The 23892-nt window shown below is 41.0% G+C and overlaps 2 protein-coding genes across 4 annotated transcripts in view; both read left to right on the forward strand.

Annotated features, from left to right (window-relative positions):
• Positions 1 to 5921, forward strand: part of LOC143287674 (DNA ligase 3-like) — a 41422-nt gene extending 35501 nt beyond the window's left edge. For 2 of the 3 annotated variants that reach the window (XM_076595854.1, XM_076595855.1), the window contains exons 21-22: positions 410 to 568; positions 2372 to 5921. In XM_076595854.1, coding sequence (XP_076451969.1) covers positions 410 to 568; positions 2372 to 2476 — 264 coding nt within the window. In that variant the 3' untranslated portion in view covers positions 2477 to 5921. The remainder of the gene's footprint in view (positions 1 to 409; positions 569 to 2371) is intronic. The other variant, XR_013055986.1, reaches the window with a different exon arrangement.
• A 5085-nt stretch (positions 5922 to 11006) lies between these two features.
• Positions 11007 to 18012, forward strand: LOC143287373 (proteasome subunit beta type-6-like). Its single transcript, XM_076595338.1, has 5 exons — positions 11007 to 11122; positions 12341 to 12540; positions 13178 to 13307; positions 14761 to 14905; positions 16967 to 18012. Exons 1-5 carry the CDS (start codon positions 11042 to 11044, stop codon positions 17095 to 17097), a joined length of 687 nt encoding a protein of 228 aa, XP_076451453.1. The 5' UTR covers positions 11007 to 11041; the 3' UTR covers positions 17098 to 18012.
• The last annotated feature ends 5880 nt before the right edge of the window (positions 18013 to 23892 follow it).

Raw genomic sequence — 23892 nt, forward strand, 5'->3', positions numbered from 1 at the left:
AGGGACAACTGTTTCCTCCACCTTTTTTGTGTGTGTTTTGCTTTAATGTGAGCTAAAGAAATGCTGCACATTAGACCTCAGTTCCTCATCTCATCTGAAAGCCTACCACGCACATCACCAGTTAAGATCCAGTGGATGGCAGAGTGGAAATGTTGATCTGTGTGTTAATCGAACCCAGGACCCTGGCTTCCTTGCCAGTGGTTTACCCACTGGGCCACTGCTCCAGTAGACGAGACAGTAGTTGGTCATAACTATCATAAACATTTTTCAAATGTAACTGTACAATATGATCAGCTGGGCAGTCATGGTTAAAAAGCTTTATATTGTATTTTGTTTGCTTATGTCATATGAACGAAGAATAATGTATGGCTTGCTTTCAGTTTTGGTGTTTTTTTGTTTTTTTGTCCAGAAGTTGCCAGACACTTTCCATGGCTGTAAGATCATTTTGCCGGACAGCACGAGCGACTATAAGAAACTGAAGCGTTACATCATTGCCTTTGATGGGGACCTGTTGCCTGACTATGAGACCCATGCAGCCACACACATTGTCGCTTCCAACATGTCTGAGGTGGGTCGGATGATGGGATGGGCAGGGGAGGTCAAAGGAGGGCATCTAGGAGACCTTGCATCAGGAAGATCACCTGAGATCCCCTTGCCACAGGTCTTCTGGTTGATCACTGATCATCAGCTCTCTCTCTGACACCTTTGATAGCATATGAAGCTTGGTTGAAAGGTTGGGGGAAAAAAAAAGTTAAAGGTGGACAAAGCCTTTTTGAGCCACTACTGTGTCTAGGGCTGGGTGTAGGAAGGCAGGGCCCAATCCTCTCCCTTCACTGTTTTTTACCCTTTGCCAACCGAAATGAGGTACCCATTTACACCTGGGTGGAGTGAGGAAAATCAAAAGTAAACTGGCTTTCCCAAGAGCACAGTACAATACTGAAACCAGGCCTGGAACGCTGACAGCAGCATAACCCAGTGCACTAGTTATATTTGTGTACCAATCAGAGTGGAGTTTGTCTACAGAATTTTGCCTTAGAGGACAACACTTTCATTGTCTTGGGTTCTTTTTCAGTGCGCCAAATGTGTGCTGCACACAGGATCTCAGTTTATCGTCTCATCCGAATGACTAGACGCTCAGTTTGATTTTCCAGTCAAACTTGAGAGAAAGGGGGAAATTGGGAATCAAACCCAGACCTTCAAGGACACTGTATTGGCAGATAAACATCTTAACCATTCTGCTTCCTTGTGTGTGTATGTGCATGCATGTTTGTGAGTGTGTCTGCGTCTGTATGTTGAGATGAGACTTACATAATATTGTTGGGGAATGGCTTTAACAGGTAGTTCTTCTGACATAACTGATCAGTCTGTGTCATTACCTGTCATACATTGGCTTGTGTGTACCCCACTTGCTGCAGTGTTGTAACAGTGGTAACAGCAGCATTGTGTGCTGCAGGTGACAGAAAAGTAGAAATACAGAATGTTAATTGGCTGGTCAGTATGTATGTAGTGGTGTGTGTAGTACCTCTAGAGGGGGGGCTTGTCACGCTCTTCCGGGAGTGGTTCGTCCTCTGTTGGTCCCCACCAGCACCCAGCTCTCACCTACGGGTCCTAGAAGCTGCTAGCATGCGGCAGCGCCCAACCCCCGGGCAACGGCCTTGACAGGTTGGCTAAACTAGGTGAGGGTAGCTGACGGGTCTCAAACCCTCGGTGAGTTAGGACTTGTCTACCCAAGCATGTGAAGACTGGATCCGGCGGACTCTGCGGAAGAAACCTTCATGGTTAAACGGAGAGTAAGGCAGTTGCAGCAGAGCACTGTGGAGTGCTGAGGGCAGGATGAGGCACATAGAACATCTTGGTCATCCACTGCATCCGTTTCCATCTCCAGTTGTATTGACCTCGTCTTGCCACTGGATACAGACGGTCTCGGACAAGAGAGTGAGGTCGACGGTGCGCAACTCCTCCTCACTATAAACAAAGTCATCGCGCAAGTCATCAGTCATCCTTCATCCCATACCTTCCGGGCGCGGATTGGCCTGATCAGTCATCTGCGCACCCACAGAGCCCAACCCACCCACCCCCAGGATGACTAGATGGTCCTCATCGATCCCGATGGACGAACCACATGAGTGGTGTGTGTGTACCCCACTTGCAGCAGTGTTGTGACAGTGATGATGACAACTGCTTTCTGTGCTGCAGTTGACAGAAAAGAAATGAATAGAAAATAGAATACACGAATTGTTCAAATTGTAAATGAAAGCAGAAATACAAAATGTTCGTTTGGCTGGTCAGTATCTATGTAGTGTGGTGTGTGTGTAGGCCACTTGCTGCAGTGTTGTAGCAGTGATGATGACAACTGCACTGTGTGCTGCAGGTGACAGACAGAGGCAAGGGGACACAATTGGTGAAACCCGAGTGGCTGTGGAAGTGCATCAAGGCGGGCAGGCTGGTCTCCACTGACGCTTACAGACCCACCTGAAGGTGTCCAGAACACACAGGTTGACACAGAGGTGTGCGGTAGATGGGAATAGTTTGAACTTTCGATAGGATGATCATCGTGTGTCCAGAACACAGGTTGAACACACAGGTTGACACGAAGGTGTGCGGTAGATGGGAATAGATTGAACTTTCGATAGGATGATCATTGTGTGTCCAGAACGCAGGTTGAACACACAGGTTGACGCTGAGGTGTGCGGTAGATGGGAATAGTTTGAACTTTCGATAGGATGATCATCGTGGATAAGTTAACCCATTTGAAAGAACATTGGAATCTGGCATACCTGTATGCAGGTAAAGAGGGTAGTTCAGAGTGTGAGGGTGGATGGATGTAGAGAAAACTGGGCAGCCTGGGAGAAAAGTGCCAGAAAACGTTTTGAGGAAATGAACTGGGACGCAAGTGTTAGTGCGCAAAGCTTTGAAATGAAGCCATAGTTTTCGCGTGAACCAACTGGCTGGAGTTCAAATGTTGTTTGAATGTGAACTGTTGAGTTTTGCTTTCAAACTGTGGTTAAGGGTGAACTGTCTGGTTTTAATGAAGCTGTGTTTGTTTGAACTGAATTGCTTGAATGAACCTGTTGTGTGATATAGTGTGTTTGAATGAAACTGTACATGTGTGAGTGTAACAGATTCAAATGAACCTTTGTTCTGTGAGTGTAACAGGTTTAAATGAACCTTTGTTCTGTGAGTGTAACAGGTTTAAATTAACCTTGGTTGTAAGAGTGTAATAGGTTTAAATGAACCTTGGTTGTGTGAGTGTAACAAGTTTGAATGAACCTTGGTTGTGTGAGTGTAACAGGTTTGAATGAACCTTGGTTCTGTGAGTGTAACAGGTTTAAATAAACCTTGATTGTGTGAGTGTGACAGGTTTAAATAAACCTTGATTGTGTGAGTGTGACAGGTTTGAGTGAACCTTGGTTGTGTGAGTGTAACAGGTTTGAATTAACCTGAATCATTGGAATAAATGTGAACTTGATGGCTTGAGCTGACTCTGTTCAAAGGTATGAACTGATCAGTGCTAGGTTCACTTCATTTCGAAAGTGAAACAGTCTGAGCCTAAACAATCTCCCCAGAACAGTACCACACTAAAAGTGGGGATTGTAATGAAATAGAAACAAAACAAAACAAACAAACACAGAAGCATGAAGTGTCTTCAGTGAAACAGTACTGTTTCTAAGTTTATTCTTAAGGAAGGAGAAACATGTCATTTTTCTGGTAAGTACATGATATTTGTACCCACAGTATGAAAAAAAATCATGAACGGTTGTAAGCATATGCATACACAGATATATATATCAACACACACACACACACACACACACACACACACACAAAAGTTAATACTCTGATGTTCACAAGCAGACAAATCTGTCTTCGCACACACACACACACACACACACATATATAGAAAGAGAGACAGAGATAGATAGATGCATAGATAGATACATAGATGTGCACAGGTCTTTCTGTTGTTCCATGTGCATGCAGATGGACTGGTGCACACTCATGCCAACATGCATGAATCTGAGTCTGCACACATTTGTATGGCATGCTCATGCACACATTCATACACGAACCATTGTACACATAATTATGTATGCGCTTACTATCCGTCTGATGAATCATACTAAACTGTACGAATGATTGCAGGCAGACTGTTGCTTTTGTTTTGAGAAATGTGCAGAATTGAAACAGGCGGGCGCAATAGCCGAGTGGTTAAAGCGTTGGACTGTCAATCTGAGGGTCCCGGGTTCGAATCACGGTGACGGCGCCTGGTGGGTGAAGGGTGGAGATTTTTACGATCTCCCAGGTCAACATATGTGCAGACCTGCTAGTGCCTGAACCCCCTTCGTGTGTATACGCAAGCAGAAGATCAAATACGCACGTTAAAGATCCTGTAATCCATGTCAGCGTTCGGTGGGTTATGGAAACAAGAACATACCCAGCATGCACACCCCCGAAAACGGAGTATGGCTGCCTACATGGCGGGGTAAAAACGGTCATACACGTAAAAGCCCACTCATGTGCATACGAGTGAACGCAGAAGAAGAAGAAGAAACAGGCAAAAGCATATGAGCATAATGGTGGTAGCAAATTCAGGAGAGTGTTTGTTTTATATATTTTAGAGGCAGCATCGTTATTTGAATTTTAAACATACACTCAAGAATAGTGTGGTTTGGCTATGCAGCTTGTAATGTAAATCAACCATGGAATATATAATTGCCAGTGATTAATTTATTGTTATGCATTGAAATGTTGTTGTAGAGGATTTGGGAAGACAACAAATAAAAGCACTGGGTACAAAACAGTGTGATGATGTCTGTGGCGAGTTCTGTCAGGTCCTGCTGTCGTGTGCATAGTGAGTTTCTGTGTGTGGTCACGTACTTCAGCACTTGTTAATGTCGCCCAGTTTGGATTCTGCTAGTGGTGTTTGAATAGTGTTGTCAGCCTTCTAAAACTCCAGAGTTCACACTAAGCTTTTTCCTCATAATGATTTTCTTTTTTCTTCTTTTCTTTTTTGATGGTGCCCCAAAATTTGGGGTATTTTGTTCTTTATATATTTAGATGATGATGAATAGTGATAGGGGTGATCAAGATACTTCTATAGGGGTCCATTTCAGTTGGGACTACTTGACAAGGCTGAAGTGTCTTGGCGTCAACTTGGATGACAGATCAGACAGGCGCAATAGCCGAGTGGTTAAAGCGTTGGACTGTCAATCTGAGGGTCCCGGGTTCGAATCACGGTGACGGCGCCTGGTGGGTAAAGGGTGGAGATTTTTACGATCTCTCAGGTCAACATATGTGCAGACCTGCTAGTGCCTGAACCCCCTTCGTGTGTATGTGCAAGCAGAAGATCAAATATACATGTTAAAGATCCTGTAATCCATGTCAGCGTTCGGTGGGTTATGGAAACAAGAACATACCCAGCATGCACACCCCCGAAAATGGAGTATGGCTGCCTACATGGCGGGGTAAAAACGGTCATACACGTAGAGGCCCACTCGTGTGCATACGAGTGAACGCAGAAGAAGGATGACAGATAAAGACACCTTCAGCACTGGTCAGCAAATTTGAGCAACACTCACAAAGATGCAGACGTGAAGTGAATGACCCTTGACTGTGTGGTCCCAGTCTTCCCATTTGAGTCCATAGCACACTCAGCTCTGAGTAGGAGCTGGCCTTGAGCCAAAAAGACCCCCTGTGATGGGGATCGATCCTACATTCTCTCAGTCGTCAGTCGGCGATGCTAACCACTTTGCCACAGCTGCTGGAACTTCATGATGACCTGACGCTGGGGTCTGGCATTGCCAGGGCTGCAGCAGAACAAGCCCTGGTGGTGCTGTGTTGCGGGGATTCAGGGTAAGCAAGGGTAATACCACTGAAAGAGTCATACCACTGAAATCAAAATGGGGCAGCGAAAAGGTTTAAACTTCGCAGAGGTCCTTTCACTCATTTCATATTTTGTTGTTGTTGTTTGTGTGGGTGGGTGGAGGGTAGTTGTGTTTGTGTGTATTTTGTCTTGAACCAATTGATGAAGTTTGTTTTTCTCCACATATTTTCTAACTAGAAATCTCAGTGTCTTTCTCTCAATGATAGATACGTTGATTTTTTATTTTCTGCCTTTTTCTTCCAAATTAAAAGAAAATGTATGTTCTGTACAAACTGCTAGGTTGAAAAAAATCTACGCAAGTTATCAGTGCTGTGCTGTGGGAAAGCTTGCTACAATGTGCATAAAATGTTCACAACTTTGTGTACTTCTTTGTGTGTATAGTCTGAAAGCTGCATGGTGTATGTGTGTGAGGAAATGTGTCTGTTTTACTTTTAGAAGTGTTCCAAGGAATGTGAAAATGGTGTGGAAGTTAGCTTTTTACCTTGGACTCTTTGTTATTGTACACAGCTTGACTGGCTCTTAAGTTGTTCACAGAGAGGTTGTACATTTCAGATTTGATTATGTGTTTGAATATTGTGTACTGTCAGCACAATTGCTTGCGCCAATAAAAGACCCAATATATTTTGTATAAAGAAATGTATGACAGAAAGAAAAAGAAAACTTTGTGACCAATACCAGCATTGCTTATTACTTGACACAGTTTAAACCAAGGGCCTGTGTCTGAACGCATGCACAAAAAATCTTGCACACAATAAATCCCATTCCACTTTTTGGAGAAAAGGCCATTCATGCTGGTAATACAATGACATGAAATAGAAAAACAAGCATACTGGTGTCTTGTTTAGACATAATGCCCAAAGACGGAATGTGGGTACCTTGATTGTGGGATTAAGCTACTTTGCTTTTGGGATTAAAACTGTCACATACTAAAAAAATCCCATTAATGGTGAACCTCAGTGTTCCAGCTGAGGAATGAAGAAAGAACTCCATCCTGAGGTGAAAAAATCTTTAATATGGACTGGTGTTAACTCTCTCCATACGAACGGCGAAAGAGACGACGTTAACAGCGTTACATCCCAATTACCATCATCAAAATATTGCAAGCAGAAGGCTCTTATATGGAAGAGGTGAATGTTGACAAAGAATACCACAGTTCTGACGACGGAAGCTAAAGGTCGGGTCATTCAGACACATACTGGACATCTGAGGGGTCTGTGTAGAGGAGATGAGAGGACTGGCCGTACTGAGTGAGTTAATCTTCATCCTTTCATGGGAAGAACAAATCAACTCCGTTGTCACAAAAAACAAAACAAAAAAAAAAAAAACCACCAGGTAGTGTATCTTTTCCATCCACATTAACTGCAGCCACACAAAACCCTCATCTGCTCTTTTCAGGGACATCATTATGTATGCTTCAGTCGTCTGGAATCCTAGATCTTTACCAATAATGCCCACCATTCAGCTGTTCAGACTCATGATCAGTTGCACTCAGCAAAAAGAATCCCCTGGCATTTCTGATCTTTTTGAAGACACAGACATTCCCTTCACTCTCAACCCTTAAACTGACACAGTTGATACATGCAGATTTGCAAAAAAATAAAGCAATCAAATAATAATAATGGATACTTATATAGCACACTATCCAGAAATCTGCTCCAGGTGCTATACAAAAACGCTTTTGTTAACATAAAACATTACATCTATGTTACATACACACACCAAAATGTGACTACACATACGCGCGCGCGCATGCACGCACACACGCTGCATACATACATTTTAACGTACATGTGTATCTAACAGCTACCCTAACACATACGCACATATAGGCAGGCACAAACTTACATAAACACACGCACAAATGTACACAGCGTGAAGAACTTTTTGAGTCATAACCAAGAGAAGGCCAGGTCAGTTACACTGCTTGACTGACCCAGCTGTGGCCATCCTTCAAAAGTGCTACACCCCTGCCATATTCCATCCGCATCACTGTATAGCTGTCTGCACCACTACTGGGTGTTTATAAGGGGATTGAGCCTGACACATTAAGTGCTCCAGGACTCCCTCTTGGAATGCCAGACAGACCTCCCGCCCGGCAGACACCCCCCCCCCCCCCTCCCCCTTCCATCAGACAACAAAACCCTGAACAATTTGACCGTTTCGGCACAAGCCAATAAGTCGTCAGCTAAACTCTACCATTCAATGCTGCACCAGTATCTTTCTGTGTTGCAGGTGGAATGGTGGACCAAATCACCACACTCTCCGCTTTTTTTGCTTTTCCCCCAGCCACGGTGCTTTTCTCCAATGGGGAGGGAGTTAGCTGGGAGGGGAAGTAGGGAGGAGGTGGAAGAGGGAGCTAGAGGCACTCCCTGCCAGATCAGTGTGCAGCGACAACAATACTACCGCTACTACAAGAAATAATCATAACGGGGTTTCAGGGTGTCCAGTGAACTATGGGCTCCGTTACAAAATATATAAATTATTTCACCATGACAGCACTAACACAATAGGATAGGCTAGTGCGAATGCAGGTGTACACAATATCAGCTACACGCACACATGCACACGCACACACACATCAAAAAGAAAAAGCTAAAACATGTTTTTGCTTTTCCCCCTGACGTTGAGCTGCGGCCTTGGGCATATCGTATGTTCTCTGGTTCTCTCAAGATTGGATTACTGCAACTCTCTTTTTGCCGGTCGGCCTTCCCAAATATCTGTTAGACAGACTCCAATGAATTCAGAATAACGCTGTCAGACTCATTTGCAGAGCTTCTAAATTTGACCATGTTTCTCCTCTCTTTCAGTCTCTTCACTGGTTGCCTGTTTCTGATCGAATGGTCTATAAGCTATCCACTCTGACCTTTTCTGCAGTCAACGGATCTGGCCCTAAGTATCTTTCTGAACTCCTCCATATCTATACCCCGTTTCGCCAGCTCCGTTCTTCCTCTGATACTCGACTTCTCAGGATACCTCACGTCAGAAGTAAGACCTATGGACACAGATCGTTTTCTTTTCAATCGCCAAAGACGTGGAACAAGCTCCCTGATAACCTCTGTCATTCTGATTCCCTCGCATCTTTTAAATCTCGTCTCAAAACTCACCTTTTCCCACAGGAGTAAGTTCAATTGTGGCAGGTCCACTTCCTTTGCTTTAGCTGTGCTTGACTATGTGCGTATACATAATTATGTATGTGTACATAACTACATGCATGTATATGAGTGTGTATTGTGTGTGCGTGTGTTTATGTAAGTTTGTGCCTGCCTATGTGTGCGTATGTGTTAGGGTAGCTGTTAGATACACATGTATGTTAAAATGTATGTATGCAGTGTGTGTGCGTGTGTGTGCGTGCGTGTGTGTGTGTGTGTGTGTGTGTAGTCACATTTTGGTCAGTGTATGTAACACATGATAGATATAATGTTTTATGTTAACAAAAGCGTTTTTGTAAAGCACCTAGAGCAGATTAATTTTCTGGATAGTGTGCTATATAAGTACCCATTATTATTATTATTATTATCGTTGGGCGACAGAAGGGTGCAGTACCGTTAGCAGTCGAACGACCGCCTTTACATTTTAAATTCTCTCGGGGTGAACGGGTCAAATACACTCCGTAGTTTTCTTATGACTCCCTGAACCAAACAATACACGTTGTTGGTTATTGTGTATATGACTGTGTTTCTAGAGCCATACGTCTGTGTACATATCAATATGAATGCTGAATGGAATGACACGTCAACTCAGTATAATGTGGCGGCGGTTTGAGGGAAAAAGCAAACCGCTCTTTTGCCACCATTCCTGAATACAATGCTTCCTAAGTCACTCAGACTACGACATTATTCTCTTCTACGTGTGTTTCATTCTTACACGTTTTACGTTAATAAAATGAAACAGGTGTGCTGGAGTAAAAATTGTGGAGCTGTGCGACACGTGTTCGGATACTCCCCCGAGGCATAGACACTAGACACTGAGATATTAGTGTCTATGCCCGAGGCGCACGATCTGGGATGTTTGGCAGGTTGCACAGCCTTCGGTCACAGTTTTTATTTAACCCAATGGTGCAGACCATCCTGAGCAAAGACTTTGTGGTTCTTGCCAGTGAACACACCGGTGCAGCACTTTAAGTTGTCCTCCTGCACGTCAGTCTCCATTGTTCGAAACGACATGTTGTGAGGATGCATGCACTCCCCACTCAGTGATTGTCAAACCCATAAAGAAGTCTGGGAATTTGCCGTAGAGTGAACTGAGAAGAAGAAGAAGAACAACAACAACAACAGAACACACAAGTTTCAAGTTTTAATTATCCTTTCACTCCTATTGGAGTATGGAGGATTACTGCAAAATAATCTTTTCGTGCCCAGAACAAACATTTCCAAATACACAACAATGTCACATAAAAGTTGAGAAAACACAAATGTCTTTTAACTCCAAAAGTATAACTAGGCAACATTTGCAAATCTAATCATCTTACTTACAGCTAAAATGACATTTTTGCCTCCTTTGAGCATATTACAAAAATTAAAAACCGATTTTGGACACAAATATTTTTTAGGAGCATATCTATTTCGTAACTGGTCATAATTGGGACATTCCATTATAAAATGAAACTCATCACCAATCACAGACATGTTACAAACCTTACAAAGCCGTAACTCTCGTGGGTTATGGCAAAAAACTTGTTCATGAAGGCGTGAATGGTAAAATTTTGCGTGTCATAATGAACATGTATGATAGAATTAAGTCATGTGTGTTTTTAAATGGTGAAAAATCTGATTTCTTTAGCATTTGTAAGGGTGTACGACAAGGAGAAAATCTCTCGCCTTTGCTTTTTTCTCTGTATCTCAATGATTTAGAGTTGTATTTGACTGAGCATAAGAGTCCATCTGTTGATCTTTTATTGAATGTTAACATTTCAGAGTTAGATAATTACATGCTATTATTTGTACTGTTGTATGACACAATTTTACTTTCAGAGACGAAAGAAGGATTACAGCAGTCCCTCAATGTTTTTCACAAATATTGTTTATTGTTCACTTACATGCGTATTTGCCTGTTTTTGAATCTTTGTGAGGTGGATTAACGAGCCGACACAGGGGAGTATCGACGCGGGGTTGCTAGTATCGGTCTAAACCCGGGTGCAGTCCCTTGTTCAGCGGCAAGATGGCGGCGATGACAAACATGTTTGCAAGTGAGCAAATGGCACAAATTGCAGGTCTCAGACCTGGTGAAGTGACAACAGGAGTAAGTACTATTATTTATCCGTCATAATGTACCATTACAGACAAATTACTGTGACGTACATTTAAACTTCATCCTTTAAGCCAGTTTCAAATCGACATGAATCAGTCATGTCTGCTTTGGTGTGCCAGTTCTTTAGAACTGAATCATGAATGTGCTGAAGAAGTTCGGTTTGTGTCTAAATACAACTGTTTGTGCTTACGTACACATCAAATTACCATACAAACTTTTCGATGCATCCTTCCTCAACCTATATCAATTTTCCCACTCTAAGAAAGCACATGTCTGTGGCACTCGATCACGTTTCTTCTGAAAAGTAATGCCCTCGAAGAAAGCTCGAGCATCTTAGCACTCTGTTCTTTCTTTTGTTTGTTTATGTGTCATTCAGTATAAGGTATGGGCCTCTGCGGCTGCAAAACTGAACAATGAAACATTGGTGATTCCTGCACTTTTGTTGGGGTTTCCGGTTTGTAAACATTTTTTTTTTTTTTTTTTTGGTTAGCTTTTTTATGTTTCTTTCACTTCAGACTCAAGAGTTTTCCCTTCCTACTAATTTACTGGGTGTATATATACACACACACTGACACAGTAACCCACACACCTGCCCACACAGATGCTAAATAACATATGCATGTATAAATGCATATGCACATACATGGACAACTACATCTAATATCTATTGAACTATTTGAAGGCCCATAATCACTTATATTTTTTTTTATACAGTGGCCATTCTGGCACCTAACTGTTCAGAGTCAACAGACACACTGTAACACACTTTATATCAACTTGCATATGCTGGGGAAAAAAAGGGGGGTGGGGGGGGGGGGGGAGAGAGAAAGAGCAAGATACAACCAGCATTCCTACTGGAGAAAGTCCTTAAAGAGGAACAGATGATGGCAGAATATGTATTTCTAATTATAAATAACATTCTGCAGATCTTTAAATCTAAAGTAAGTACTGTTAATTTAGGAACAGATGGCAGAATATATATTTTTAACTATAAATTATAAATAACATTCAACAGACCTTCAAATCTAAAGTAGGTACTGTTAATTTTTGCTCCTGTTTTGCAGTCTTACATTCCACAAAACAATATTTTGTGCTTTAGTAAATACATCATCACATTTTACATTGAATGCGTGATTGATTACTGTTGTGTTTTAAAATGAAGTTGTTTCCATGAGATATGAAGGTGTATACATTCTTTGTTTTGTGCAGACTACAATCATGGCAGTGCAGTTCGATGGTGGTGTCATTATTGGAGCTGATTCGCGCACAACCACCGGAGCCTACATTGCCAATCGAGTGACGGACAAACTGACAAAAGTGACTGACCGTATTTACTGTTGCCGGTCAGGGTCAGCGGCAGACACACAAGCCATTGCCGACATAGTCAAGTATCATCTGGATTTTTACAAGTCAGTTCTTGTTAAAATTTTACACTAAATTAACTGGTGCAGATTACAAATACATGACAGATTTCTACCTAAATTTATATAATATCTATTTGTCAGTCTATCTATCTATCTATCTGTCTAATGTAAAATTTCACTTGGGTTATTATAGATCATAGGCACTGACAGATGATTCATTATGCTCTGAATCCATGTTAGAAGTGCCAGTTGGTATTTTATACACAGTACAGATATTCTGGCACAAGTTACAGTCTTTCTTTTTTCTTTTTCCAATGCTGTAGATTAAATCACAGCAGTTATAATCACAGCAGTTTATCCTTTCTGACTAAACACTTCCTCTTTAATCTTGTCCTATAATTAAAGTGTTTTGGTATTGTCTTTTGAAGGAATTTCATCCCTGAAAATGAGATCAGTCTAGGATGTTAGTAACAAGACCTTATCTGAATTTATTTTCCTCAAGAATCTCTTATGAAATAAATCAACAATTTTATTCATTTTTCAGGGTTTTTTTTTGGGTTTTTTTTCCACATATCCTTACGTATTGAAGAAAAATTATGCTTTAAAAAAAATCATAATTGATTTGAAAATTGATGGGTTTTTTTGTTTGTTTTTTTTTTCTTTTTCTTTTTTTATCTTTCAGAATGGAGATGGGAGAAGAGCCCTTAGTGGAGACAGCAGCCAATGTATTCCGTGAAATGTGTTACAATTACCGGGATCAGCTCACCGCAGGCATCATCGTGGCAGGGTGGGATAAGCGTGTTGGGGGTCAGGTAATCAGACGACAGCATTGTGTTGCATGGTCACATGATCATAAATAGCTGATAGATTGGTTATATGCACACAAACACATGCGTGTATATACACACACACACACACACACACACACACACACACACACAGAGGCATATAATGATACATGAGCATGGTCTTGAGACGGATTTCAGTTTTTTTGTTTGTCACAAACGGAACGTCCATTTTCTGAAGAAAAAAAAGCGCAAACCTGTTTTGTGTAATTAGTCCAAGAGAGCAACGTACTGAATGGCTGTGCCCACCTTCCTCCCCATCCTTCCTTCACCCCCTTCTCACCCCTCCATTCCTACTGGTAAAGCTGTCAAAATCACTGCAGCACTGTTAGTCACATTTGCAAATACCAGTTCATTTCCAAAGAAAAATATGTATTTCATACTGTTCTTTTCACATCTGGACATGATGTTGGTCGATTTTGCCATTACCTGCCTTCCATACTTTCTGAATTGTCTGGACAGTGCTCCCACAATGTTCACCCAAACAAACCTGGTTAATACATATCTAATAAGCAGAGCATGAAGTATTTCCAAGTTGTGCATGGCGTAAAATGTCAACAAAATTGTACTTTCGTACTAAATGATCTCGTGCTGCCTTCTTAAATTAACCTTTGCAGTTGGTATAATGCAGATTTCATCTTTTATCAAATGTCATGACTGGTAAGAAACTGGAAAACATTCATAAAAACTAACTTGCGTCTTCTACCAATCTTGTAGGGTATACATGAAAATAAAAATGTTTGTTTCCTTTTGACCCCAAAGAATTCTCTTACTTTCTGTAAGGTATCTATCATCTGCCACATTGTCCAACAGACAGAGGTATAGGACAGCATCAGTGCGGCAGCAGTCATTCACATGTACTGTACCGTGCTAAACACTTTCTGGCGACTTGCTGTCCACACTTGCGTATCCGCCTTAACATGCTCTCACATTGCGACTTTTTGTAAGGTGCTCTCATGTCATGGCCAGTTGTGTGAAAAATGATTTTTAATTATTAAATGTAATTTTTAGGAAGAAAATTTCCTATTAAAAATAAAAATCTAATGTTCCCACCCCTCTACAGTGGTAAACTTTATATCAATTTGATCAGTATGGTTTATTCTATTTTATCGTAAAAAAAAACCCCCAAAAACGGTTTTGTAGCCCACATTTGGACCATTTTTGTATCTGCCCTGGACTATATCCCCGGTCCCCAAGACTTGGGCGACCCCAGGACCCCTGCCTTTCAGTTTTTTTGTTTTCTGGCAGTTGCACCCATGCTAACATGCTTTCAGTCAGGATGAGGTCTTCATAGCAGGCTGAGCTGTAGATAACTGATATAGACGAATTAAAAGACATTTTTTTAAAATAAGTCAGATCTAAATTAGTAATTGGGTATCATAAGTCACAGATCTAATTAGTGATATGGGTTGTTCTGCAGGTGTTCTCTGTGCCCATCGGAGGCATGTTGCAGAGACAACCGTTTGCCATTGGGGGTTCAGGCAGCACCTACCTGTATGGCTATGTGGATGCAGAGTTCAAGGAGAACATGACCAAAGACGAGTGCCTGAAGTTCGTGTCCAGAGGTGAGTGTGGGGAGGACGACCAAAGAAAAACAGTGCATATTTATTTCTTGGGCTGGGGTTAATGTAGGTAAATGATAAAATGCTTCTAGTTTTTTAGAGGTGAGAAACAAAACGTGCTCGGGAAAGGGTCAAACCCGAAAACGGAGTATGGCTGCCTACATGGCAGGGTATACAAACAAAATGGTCATACACATAAAATGTTGCATGTCTGTCTGAGTGTGTATGTGTCCATGTAATTATGTGACCTGGTTCAAGACAAAATTTTACAAAAAACAAGAACGCCAGAGAATCGACAGACAGACAGAAAATACGAAAAAAAACTTAGCCGTATGGAGAGCACAGGAACAGGAGTCATAATGGCTGCCGGAGAAAGAGGGCACTAGCCAGCGGGACAAAGGGGAGGTTACCTACTTCCGGGAGGTTATCGGCTGTAGTTTCATTTTCTCCGCATAGGCGGATAGTAGTTTGCACAGGACAGGAATGTCAGACCCCTGCCGGAGTCTGCACTAGTTGGGTCACAGTAAGTATGTTATTTAAACGTAATTTTAGATAGAAAATTTCCTTTGAATGACACAGGATATGAATGATGAGCGCCTTGTGGCAGCCGACAGTCGGTTCTACCCAGGTAGGCAGCCTGTTGTGCAAATTGACACAGAGTTTGTAAAGTACTTAGAGCTTGGTCTCTGACAGAGGATAGACGCTATATAACTATCCATATCAATCAGTCAATCAGTATCAGACTGGATGATACCTGTAGAAATGGCCAAATCAGCAGATAACTTGGGTTTGTGAAGGTGACTAAAAAAAAAAGTGCACTGGTAATGATCAAACCGGTATCAGACTGTAAGTTATTTAATTGATAGGTATTGAACTGCACTGTGCTGGTGTTTGCATGTGGTGTGTATGTGCCAAATGTGTGCATGTTACCAAAGATGCTGTCATGCAAACAGTGATGTATGTTATAAGCAGATTGAACAACAAGGAAGATAACTGACAATTTTCATTTTAATTTTTTTTTCATTTTCATTTTATTACAACAGATTTCTCTGTGTGAAATTCGGGCTGCTCTCCCCAGGGAAAGCACGTCGCTACACAACAGCGCCACCCATTTTTTTGTATTTTTTCCTGCGTGCAGTTTTACTTGTTTTTCCTATTGAAGTGGATTTTTCTACAGAATTTTGCCAGGAACAACCCTTTCATTGCCGTGGGTTCTTTTACGTGCGCTAAGTGCATGCTGCACACGGGACCTCGGTTTATCGTCTCATCCGAATGACTAGCGCCCAGACCACCACTCAGGGTCTAGTGGAGGGGGAGAAAGTATCGGCGGCTGAGCCATGATTCGAACCAGCACGCTCAGATTCTCTCGCTTCCTAGGCGGACGCGTTACCTCTAGGCCATCACTCCACATGTGGTATGCTCCTGTGCACAGTATATTGTGTAACTGTGTTGCTTACCTGTGCAGATTATGTTGTGTAAGTGTGTCACTGATGTCCAAGATCTAATGTACCAGGTCATGGTGTTTGTTATCATGCTGAACCCAGGAGGCTGTTGGTGTTCAGGACATGGCTAGGTCACAGACAGAGTCAGTCTTACCACCATCAATAGCATTTTACCAATCATTGTTGCAAATGGAAGAGATTTGACTGGGAATGGGAGGTAGTGGATAGTTTCAGTGATGGGGGAACTGCTCCTGTGCACAGTATATAATGTAACTGTGTCGCTTACCTGTGCAGATTATGTTGTGTAACTGTGTCACTTACATGTGCACAGTAAATTGTGTAACTTGTGTCACTTACCTGTGCTCACTGTGTTGTGCACTTTTGTCACTTACCTGTGCCCACTATGTTGTGTAACTGTGTCATTTAACCGTGCACAGTGCGTTGTGTTCTGTGTCACTTACCTGTGCAGTGTCTTGTATACTGCATCCTTTACCTGTACACAGTGTGTTGTGTGACCGTGTTACTTACCTGTGCCCTGCGTGTTGTGTAATTTGTGTCACTTAAATGTGCAGTGTTGTGTAATTGCCTCACTTAACCTGTGCACAATGTTGTGTGATTTCAGCCGTGTCGCTGGCCATCAGTCGTGACGGATCCAGTGGAGGAATCATCCGCATGGCAGCCATCACCAGTGAGGGTGTGGAGAGGTTCACACTCACTGGCGACCAGCTGCCCAAGTTCTATGAAGACAATTAACTTGTGTCTCACATAGACTGTGTTTTGTCATCCATCTGTCATTTTGTTTCTTCAGCAAGTTCTGTGAAGACAATTAACCTGTGTCTCACACACATAGATTGTGTTTTGTCATCTGTCAGTTTGTTTCCTCTGCAAGCTCTGTGAAGACAATTAACCTGTGTCACACACACATAGATTGTGTTTCGTCATCTGTCATTTTGTTTCCTCTGCAAGCTCTGTGAAGACAATTAACCTGTGTCATACACACATAGATTGTGTATTGTCATCTGTCATTATGTTTCCTCTGCAAGCTCTATGAAGACAATTAGCCTGTGTCTCACACAAATTTGTTGTTGTTGTTGTCATCTGTCATTTTGTTTTGCTGTGCATGTTCTATGAATACAATTGCGTACATCTCATTTGTCCTTTTTCATTGTTTCTGCTATTTTTGTTATTGACTTGCCTAGTGTGCATGAAATGAACTGTTCTGGGTTGGGGTTTTTTGTGGTTTTTTTGGATGAGGTTCAGGCAGAGAAGTTTGGAAGATATTTAGATAACTTTTTTTTTTTTATACAGATTTTGACATCATTAACGATTTAATTTTTTATGTGAAGAAATACACACTTTTTCAGCTTGTAACAACTGATTTCAAGTTGTGCTTGTACCTGCTGGTTCTTTGGTACAAGTGTCTTCACATCAGATGACATGTGCTTAATTCACTGGTTAGCAAATTGTGAATGACTTGAGATACTGTGACTGCGTGTGTTACTTTGTTGAAAATCATGGGTCAAGAAATGCAGTTGTTTACAAACGGGGAAAATGTAGTAAATTTCAAGATTCTCACATTTGCTGAGTGACTAAAGGTGTGATGACTAAAAAGAAAATCTTATATTCCATTATAGGTATCATTGAGAAATAAATCTTTGATTTTTGTCATTTTGGATTGTTGTTGGATATTTTGTTTTTATTTTGCTTTATTTCTTTTCTCCAGTTCTTTAGAAGTGCACATACATTCCACAAATACATGTTCAAACAGCCCACACAGGCAAGAAAGGATAAGAAACTTTCTTTCATTCTCCCTGTCTCTCTCTCTCACATGGATATAATATTTTCTCCAGACCCAACACATGCCAGATACACACCATTCCAAGACTACCAGCAATGTTAATAAATTTTCATTTTTTTAAGATTTCTTGAAAGAAATAGATCCTTGATTAGAATATATATGTCTATTGAACTAATCAGTTTGACAGCCTTCATTAAGAAACACTGAGACTTTCAAGTCTGTTGTTTGGTTTGGTTTTGTTCTTTTTGTGTTTATTTTTGTCTTTTTTCGTGCAGTGTGGGGAGTGGAACAGTTTGGGTGGTGACAATGTCCAAGAGAAAATGATGAGAGGAACCCACACACTCTCACTCACACTCACACACACACAAGCTGCCTCAATTTTATCAAGCAAATCTCCCTCTCAACATTTGAAATGTCATATTTTATATTGTCTTACTGACATCAATATCGGCATGTTGGCAATAGTTGCTGGTGCAAAACAGCACCCCTCCCCCCCCCCCCCCCCCCCCTCACCAGTGCCCTCCAATTCCCAAACACCCAATAGTCGGTCAACTAAACCTCCGACCACACCTCTCCCCTCCACCATATCTCCCTTCCCCAATCACCACCACCCCCCACCCAGTCTCCTCTCCTCACATGAACATACATGCATACTATGCCTATACATGACATACTAGCTGGTCGTTATGCAAGGTTTAATTGACAAATAAAATTGAATCTGATTCTGATTCACACACGCAGGCACAGACACTCAACACACACACACACACACACGGCAAAAAAGAGGCAGGCACACACACATATGTAGCTCCAATGGAGACAATCCCTTTTTACCTATAGAAACGAGGCAACAGGCAGGAGCACATATTTCAGAAAATATAACCAGCCTTGTACTGTGCAATTCATTTGTTTGAAACTCTCCTCTTGTCATTGAAAACTGCTACCTTCCATTTATCATCACCAGATTTTTTTTTTTTTTTTTTTTTTTTAAGAATTTTTTATTATTTCACCTCAGCTGTTCACTTCTGTGTTGTTTGCTTCATTATTGTGAGAAGTAGGCCTATAGTGTAATTCCTATAAACCAAGCTGGCTTTAGAAAAGGTAGATCCTCCACAGAACATCTAGTCAAACTGACTACACAGGTAAAGCAACAGTTTGCAAGGCGAAAAAATGTACTAGCGACTTTTTTTTATGTGAAAAAAGCATACGACCAAGTGTGGCATGCTCAACTTTTATATAAACTGAAAAATATCGGTATCACAGGCAACATGTATGATTATATTAGAAGTTGTTTTTTTTTTTATCAGATAGATCTATACAAGTAAGATAGGAAATACCTACTCAAACCCCAGACAATTACACATGGGGTTACCACAAGGATCAGTAATTTCGCCAATTTTATTCAATATATTATTAGCAGATCTACCTAACAAGTAGCTAAAGATACAGTCTTGGTTCAATTTGCTGATGACATTTGTTTATGGATGAAGGTGACAATGAAAAATAAAACGCCTACTAGGACATTGAATTACATAAAGAAAATATACCAGCGGGACTTGATAAAATCAGCAACTTTATGACAGAAAATGGCTTATCATTGTCCTTAGAAAAAACAAATATGATGCTAATTAATACAGGATCAGACCCAGAAAAGCTCCCCGTGTTTACAATAAATGGTACTATCATCAGATATACACAATCTTTTAAATTTTTGGGAGTCTCTCTTTCTTCAAAGCTTTCGTGGAATTATCATATTGACTAAATACTAAACAAAGCAAGAAAAGGTCTAAATTTCCTTAAAATAATTTGTAAACAGCACTGGGGGCAAGATACCAAAGCGTTAATATCTCTCGCTACCTCCCTCGTACGTTCACGCTTGACATACGCTCAAGAGGTATTTTTCAGTGCTCCACTGCATTTGCTAAAGAAGCTGCAAAGCATTGATTGTGAGGCTTATAAACTCGCTCTAGGTGTGCCCATTCTTACATCAAATTTAGGGACTTACAGAGAAGCAGGTGTTTCATCTCTTGATGAACAAACGAAAGCTTCAGCCGCGAAATTCGTTATCAAATCTTTCGCATATGAAACATTTTCAAAAGAAGAAGCTAATTTGAGTTCACAAAAAGATTTTGCTAAAAGAGCTAAGACGATACAGTCTATGATATCCATTAATACATTTGCATCAGATATCATTAGTGCTACGGAATCAAAAGACAAGCAAAATGCAAAAGTACCTACTTTTTCACCAGTCCTTGAATGGGAGCAGTGTAAAGCTACCTTTGATATAGATTATACAGATTTATCCAAGAACCAGTCACCATTTTTGTTAAAACCTGAAGTGCTCTCACATATAGAAAATCAATATTCAAATTATCTAAAAATATACACAGACGGATCTGTTCTAGAAGATGGTAATTCAGGAGCGGCTTTTGTAATTCCTTCATTTAGAATAGAAAAATTATACTATATTGGTAGACAATATTCCATTTTCACAGCTGAACTTATAGCCATACTTATGGTCTTAAATTATATTTCAGACATTCCGAAAACTGTAAGTGAAATTTTATGTGTAGACTCAAAGCTATAGAATCTCCAAATTCAAAGAAGCGAATTGAGATGACAATGGAAATAAAACATATTATTCAATTCACCAACTGACAAAACATAACATTAAAATAACTTTCTGTTGGGTACCTTCGCACTGTGGAATATCTTCGAATGAGTGGGTAGACCAAGTGGGTAGACCAAGCAGCTAGAAGAGCAGCACGTAATTTCGAAGGCGCAATACAACTTGACATCCAGTTAGATCTACATGAATGTATTAGCTGTATAGAAAATGTATCTAGAAATCGATTTAAGAAATTACTTATAGATTCAAATAATCAATATTACCAATGTTGTGTAAACACAAAGAATGCAGCTAATCCCAAACATTTTCTAAATTTGACACCAGCAGCACATTCAAGACAAATTACAAGTCTAATGTATAGACTTCGTTTAAATGCCTTTCGTACAAAATTTTCTAAAAATATAAAATGTATATGCGGTAAGCAAATAACTGCAAGCCATCTACTTATTCATTGTCCGAGCATAAGACAGTTACTTCCAAAAGATGTAGTTGATGACTTTTCTTCCAATATTTCATTAGCCGCTGAAAAGATTTTGAATGATTATTCATTGCTTAGAATGTTTTCAGAAATTTTAAACTCCAGTCCAGTTGGTATCCTCCTTTGATGTATTATATTTAATACTGTTATTTATATTTACATTGTTGTAGGTTAATACTTGTTGATATGCATATACATATTCTCCTTCCCACGAAAACTCATTCAATACACACTACAACCTCTTTAGACTTTTTCTTATAATATACTTTTCCTCTCATACATAACATGATTTTTTTTTTTTTTTTAACACTAATATTCACATGCATTCCCTTTCCTTTATACACTACTTTACTCCTTTTCGTCTAAAAACACTTATAGTGAATAGACGTTAAACTGAAGAAAACACACACACACACACACACACACACACGCGCGCGCGCGAAACTGACAGAGTGAGTGAGACAGACAGACAGACAGTGAGAGAAAGAGGGAGACAGAGACAGACAGACAGAGTGAGAGAGAAACTGACAGAGAGAGACAGACAGACAGACAGAGACAGAGAGAAAAACTGACACAGACACACACACACACACACACACACAGACTGACAGAGGGAAGAGAGAATGAGAGGGAGAGAGAGAGAGAAATTGACAGAGGGAGAGAGAGAGAGGGGGGGACTGACAGAGGGAAGAGAGAGAATGAGAGAGAGAGTGAGAGAGACAGAGAGAGAGAGAGAGAATGAGAGAGAGAGACTGACAGAGAGCGAGAGGGAGAGAGAGAGGGGGACTGACAGAGGGAAGAGAGAATGAGAGAGAGAGAGAGAGACAGAGAGAGAGAATGAGAGAGAGAGACTGACAGAGGGAAGAGAGAATGAGAGAGAGAGAATGAGAGAGAGAGAGGGGGGACCTGACAGAGGGAAGAGAGAGAATGAGAGACAGAGAGAAGGAGAGAGAGAGAAAGAGATAGAGAAAAAATGAGAGAGACACACAGAGAGACAGAGAGAGAGAGTGTGGCAGAGAGGGGGAGAGACAGAGAAACAGAGAATGAAAGACGGAGAGTGAGTGAGAGAGAGAGAGACAGAGAGAGGGAAACAGACAGAGAGACACACACACACACACACACACAGAGAGAGAGAGAGAGAGAGAAACTGACAGAGAGAGACAGAGAGAGAGTGTGTGTGTGGCAGAGAGGGGGAGTGACAGAGAAACAGAAAATGAGAGACGGAGAGTGAGTGAGAGAGAGAGAGACAGAGAGAAACTGACAGAGAGAGAGACAGAGAGAGAGAGAGAGAGTGTGTGTGTGTGTGTGGCAGAGAGGGGGAGAGACGGAGAAACAGAAATTGAGAGACGGAGAGTGAGTGAAAGAAAGAGAGAGAGAGAGGGGGGAGAGAGAGAGAGAGAGAGATCTGAATCTGAGAGAGAGAGAGAGAGAGAGAGAGAGAGAGAGAGAGAGAGAGAGAGAGAGCGTTTCCCCGCAGACACACTGAGTCGTGATGAAAAAGTCTGAGAGACAGAGAGAGAGAGAGAGTGTGTGTGTGTGGCAGAGAGGGGGAGAGACAGGAAAACAGAAAATGAGAGACGGAGAGTGAGTGAGAGAGAGAGACAGAGAGAGAGACAGAGAAACTGACAGAGATACAGAGAGAGACAGAGAGAGAGAGAGAGAGTGGCAGAGAGGGAGAGTTTCAGTTTCAGTTTCAGTAGCTCAAGGAGGAGTCACTGCGTTCGGACAAATCCACATACGCTACACCACATCTGCCAAGCAGATGCCTGACCAGCAGCGTAACCCAACGCGCTTAGTCAGGCCTTGAGAAAAAAAAAAAAAAAAAAAAGAAAAGAAGAAGAAGAAAAAAGGGGTGAATAAATAATAGATAAATACACAAAAAAAAGAAGAAAAAGGGGTGAATAAATAATAGATAAATACATAAAAAAAAGGGAACTACTACTACTAATAATAATATGTATAAGACGCAAAAACTTGATGAAGTCAACTATAAGCGTACATAAATAAATAAATAATAATTAAAAAAAAAAATTAAAAAAAAGTAGTAGTAGTAGTAGTAGTAATAAAAAAAAAGGCAACAATGATGATAAATAAGCAAATAAATGTAAAACATGGAGACACACATTCACACACGCGGGGGAGTATCTGGCTGGGGGTCACACGTAGTGTGGCTTTTTTTTTTCTTCGATTTTGTCGTCAAAGACACTGGCATTAGCGTTGCAACACATTGGTCACACACACACACACACACACACACACACACACACATATATATATATATATATATATATATATATATATATATATATATATGCATTTGACTGTATGTGACAGGGACTATCAAGCCGGGGAAGTATCGACACGGGGGAGTATCGGGCTGACTTGTCAGCAAACACTCGCTGCCTGCGAATTAACTTGTTTGTCAGAAGCGTGTTTTATTTTAGTGAATGGATTCGGTGACTATTCCAGCCATTAAAACGTCAGCATATATGGTTTGTTCACTGTGTAGGCTGTGCTTTTGTTAGTTTTGCTGAGGAGGTTGTTGTAATATTCAGTGTTGTGTAACTCTTGTCTTTATTTACACCGGAAATTTAAAATGACTTACCCCCCTTGCTCGAACCACGGGGGAAGAGCAAGCAGACG

Source organism: Babylonia areolata, chromosome 11 (assembly GCF_041734735.1).
Source record: "Babylonia areolata isolate BAREFJ2019XMU chromosome 11, ASM4173473v1, whole genome shotgun sequence".
In the NCBI taxonomy this organism is placed as follows: domain Eukaryota; kingdom Metazoa; phylum Mollusca; class Gastropoda; order Neogastropoda; family Buccinidae; genus Babylonia; species Babylonia areolata.

Bases quoted from the DNA above. Each gene is read 5' to 3' on its own strand.
- LOC143287373 (XM_076595338.1), top strand. From the start codon at position 11,042: ATGGCGGCGATGACAAACATGTTTGCAAGTGAGCAAATGGCACAAATT. The intron at 13,308-14,760 runs GTAATCAGACGA...GTTGTTCTGCAG, and splicing joins ATAAGCGTGTTGGGGGTCAG to GTGTTCTCTGTGCCCATCGG. The intron at 14,906-16,966 runs GTGAGTGTGGGG...GTGTGATTTCAG, and splicing joins CCTGAAGTTCGTGTCCAGAG to CCGTGTCGCTGGCCATCAGT.